Genomic DNA, 4,023 nt, shown 5'->3' with positions numbered 1-4,023 from the left:
CGTCCCCCTCCTTTCCTTACCTCTGAGGCCATGTTTGAGGCAGTGCTCCATGACAACAAAGAACTGCTGAAGCGGCGGATAGTCCGAGTCCAGCGTTCTTCCGAAGCTCAGCGCAGACTCGATCAGGCCCTTGATGCTCAGCTTGGCCATGTTAAGCAGGTTGGCTCGCTCCATGGCCATGGGGTCTCGCAGGGCTGCGGACCAAGAATCACACACAGATACAGTATGTTTGTGCAACTGCAGCACACTAATAACACAATACGTAGAACACAAGAATCAGGAGAATCTACAATAGCGGTTTGCTGCTGCCTTTTACCATGGAAACAGAGATGACTCCACTTATTAAGGCAATTATAATATTACAATATTACAAATGAGCAGGGTTTCATTTCATTATTAAAGGTGTGCATTCGCAGTGCAGTTGTCCAGAGGTTGTCTACTTTCAGACTGTGAAAGACAATCCCATTTGCACAACAGGCAAATAAAACCTTCCTTCATTTCCATATAAAATGCAGATACAAGTATAAAAAGATGGTGCTGATGACGTCATTTACAAATAAATCAAGGTATTCTTTTCAAATGGTCATATCACAAACCTGCATGCAGTCTGAATGTTGCAGATGTGGGCCCTCTAAGCGTGTGACTCCAGTGTAACAACACTGCACCTCTCACTTTCACTTCAGGGTTTTATTTTAAAAAATCAAAAGGGGTGGCACTCAACATTTGCATGATAAGCAGAAAAAAAGAAAGCAAAAGAGGATCAATCTTAGCTATTTGTCAGTTTCACCTTCGTCAGTCATGCGGCATGTGACCCTCTGGGTTAATATGTAGCCAAACACCAGCACAGGTCAAACCAAGCTCAGCTCAGAATGTACAGAGACATGTTGCCTGCTAATGTGGCGGAAATGCAATTGCCCAGGCAGGCTGGCAGCCCAGCGGCACCAGGGACCAAACCATCTCCTGTGCAATAACTGTGTTACTGCACATCTGATACCATTAACGTTGATCATCTCACTACTTCACACGGCTAAAAGACTTCAGTTGGGTTTGAGAGAAAGGGATCCAGGACTCCACAACTGTCCTTAAAGCTGATTCTCTCATGTTTGATGCTTCAATGTCAACTGTGAGTTCTGTAGCATATTGTCCAAAACAAAAACTTAATATTTGACATAATGCAGGGTTTTCATGTGTGGTAGACGCCTGAAATAAGTATGAAATAGTTATATTGATTGGCTGATGAATGTTTGATCACCTTATTCACCTTCACCTTCAGCACAACATTGCTACATCCTACCGACACAAAACAAGGAAACCTTATCAGCGGGGCCAGCAGCACAGAGCACAAAGCACCATGATAACAACGTGGAGAACACATGAAGACTGAGCTGTTATCATGACTATCGGTTCAGCATGTGATGCTCGGGGCTGTAAGTGTGTGGCTGGTGGTCGTGTAAGACATTTAGAACCCAGCTGCCGTGACCGATCGATGAGTGATCAATCGTGGCTTTGTTACACTGTCACAAGTACCAAAAGGGGTTGAAACTATGCAACGATTCAGTTGGTTATTGATGAAGTAACTATGTTCTTTCAGGAGGAAATGCGTGCAGGAGAGGGACAGGGGGACATATGTTAGGCTACATTCCCTCCAGCTCCGATGTGGTGTTACTAACCGGGGGGCCCAGTCTCCTGTGTCGGTTACCTTGGACGGTCCAGTCCTCGCTCAGTGAGGTCCTGTGCTCCGACACTTTGGGCAGGACGTGAATGCTCCCTGAAATGGTCTCGGATGCTTTCCTGGCCAAAGCGAAGATAGGTGCCTGCCATCGGCCGTCTCCTCCTCCTCCCCCTCCTCCCTTCACACTGCTGTTAGCTTTGTCTACAGCATTGGTTTTCTCCTCCTGCAGCCTTAGAATTCCAAACACCTGTGTTTTCTCCTTGCTGCCGTCTGCCTCGGACAGAGACAGGTCGTGCTCTGCGGGCGATGCCATGTTACCGTACCTCTGGAATGAATGTAGCGAAGTGCTGCCGGGTGCGAAAGGAGCCAGATTCACACAGTGTGCTAATACTTGTGGACCATCAATCCGGCGACCGTCATGGCTGTCATAGCATGGAAATACCTGGGCTAGCGCTGCCCAAAACAATCACAACCAGCTCGTGTCAAACATCCACCGCCGTACCGGACTGCAAAACGTAGGCGTAAGTGTCCATGGTTAACGTTATAGCGCTAAAGCTTACGCGGAAACTCTTTAGTCCGTTCCTTTCATCGTGTTGTCGAGATTTGTTTACACGGAGAGGAGCTGACCGAGTGTTGGCTTGCTGGTCTCACTGTCCCCTCCGGAGAGGCGGTGTCATACGGCTCACAAGACACAAAGGCAGCACTACGTAATGGTTTCTGTTCCACAGCCTGCTGCCGCCTGTTGGTGGAAAGTGGAACTACGCCGCTGCCTATTTGTTGATAGTGGGCCCATATACTGTATGTACTGTATATGCAGTCAGAAGGGCCCAAATAACTATTTTAGGATCTAGATATATATAAAAAGCAACTCTGTACATTCTTACGCATCAATAAAGAAGATAATGAGGAGGAGGAGCTGGCGACCCAATAGATTTGGGCTCATTCATTTTCCAAGGTTCAGCGTTATGCTGACAAAAGTAACAAGAAAGCTAGCAAAATGTGCAAACCGTCTAGGCTGCACATTCTCCTCTAATGTGCCATAAAAATAAAACAAACCTTTCTGTTTACTGCTGTCTTTTACACTGACTACTTGGTTTGAAGGCTGGATATGCCACACCCAGTCTCTAATGCCCTCTAGTGGTCATCAGGCGTTAACACAAGACAAGCGGTTGTTGTCTGTGGTCTAAATATTGTTAATAAAGTTAAATAACATTAAAACTATGACCCAGATGCGCCACATAATCTACTACAATGTTCCAAAGCCCACCTCACCACACCATTTCTTTAAAAATGTCTTAAATCATACTCTGGACACACACACACACTATATGATGAAGTCAATATTTTGAGATCAACATTATTGCATGGATTTAAAATAGTGAATACCTTCCTATGGGTGGATATACTGCTACTGCACTCGGCTGTAACTGTCCTTTAACTAAATCTTTTGATACCATGTTGTAGTTGTGTATCATTACATCATACAAAGCAGATTAGCAGGCCTACCTTGGCTGTAGGCTAACCGCTCCATGCTCTCACTGTGAGTGATGCCCCAGCGATGGAGACTCTGAGGGGAGTACATTGTGTCTCCTCTTCCAAGTGTCTCAATGCAGAGGGGATAGTAGGAAGCAGATTCGTGGTCTGTGATGTGGCTCAGTCTGTGCTGGTTCTGCTAATCCGACGTGACTCAGTCGCAGTCCCCGGAATTCCCTGGAACAACAAAGACAAAATATGACCCTTAATGAATAAAATGTGGTGGATTGTTTTGGCTTGTACTCATGTGGGGTGTTTCAGTCTGGTTTGGCTTTATCTCAGTCTCAGGATGTTCTGGGTTTCCATTGAGCTGAGTAGGTCAGTCCATAGTAATTTACATAAACAAACAGCCAAGAGCGAGACACCCACACAACCATCAAAACAGGTTATTCACATACTGTATCTATCTGTTTACATCATGATAGCGCTGATATCTTATCCACCCCTGTGGATAACTCTGATACAGTTTGAGATGGACATTCGCCACAGCTTCAAATCATTCATAGATGCAAGACCTTTGCCTTTTGCCAAATATCTGTTTCTAATTTCTGCAAAGAATTATTTTGTTTACCTTTCCTCCTTCCTTTGTAGGGTGCATCCAGTGGACCTTCACATTAGCACAACACACACATACTCTATAGCATGGGTGTAAATGCCTGTAGTCCCATTCTCTGCATGATGGTACATCCTTTACCCACAGCAAAATCAGACGTTGAAAGCTACAAACTGAATTATACGTAAACCCTTTTTCCTTCTCTTGTTTCAAATGTCATCGTCTCCGTCTCTTCTGTTCTCCTGTTCTCTTCTCCATGCTCGCT

At 45.2% G+C, this 4,023-nt stretch overlaps 1 protein-coding gene across 4 annotated transcripts in view; it reads right to left on the bottom strand.

Moving 5' to 3' along the window:
* rufy2 (RUN and FYVE domain containing 2) overlaps window positions 1–4,023 on the bottom strand; it is a 16,797-nt gene extending 12,774 nt beyond the window's left edge. For 2 of the 4 annotated variants that reach the window (XM_076156007.1, XM_076156011.1), the window contains exons 1-2: window positions 1,700–2,355; window positions 21–194 (exon numbers count right to left, since the gene is read on the bottom strand). In XM_076156007.1, the coding sequence (XP_076012122.1) occupies window positions 21–194; window positions 1,700–1,985 (460 nt within the window). In that variant the 5' untranslated portion in view covers window positions 1,986–2,355. Of the gene's footprint in view, window positions 1–20; window positions 195–596; window positions 682–1,699; window positions 2,356–3,178; window positions 3,383–3,776 lie in introns of those variants that run through there. The other 2 variants (XM_076156009.1, XM_076156010.1) reach the window with 2 other exon arrangements.

Source organism: Genypterus blacodes, unplaced genomic scaffold (genome assembly GCF_046128005.1).
Source record: "Genypterus blacodes isolate CSIRO-AG114 ecotype Tasmania unplaced genomic scaffold, CSIRO-AGI_Gbla_v1 ptg000067l_1, whole genome shotgun sequence".
In the NCBI taxonomy this organism is placed as follows: domain Eukaryota; kingdom Metazoa; phylum Chordata; class Actinopteri; order Ophidiiformes; family Ophidiidae; genus Genypterus; species Genypterus blacodes.
Note: the sequence above shows the minus strand (reverse complement) of the source record. Positions and strands in the feature narration are given on the sequence as shown.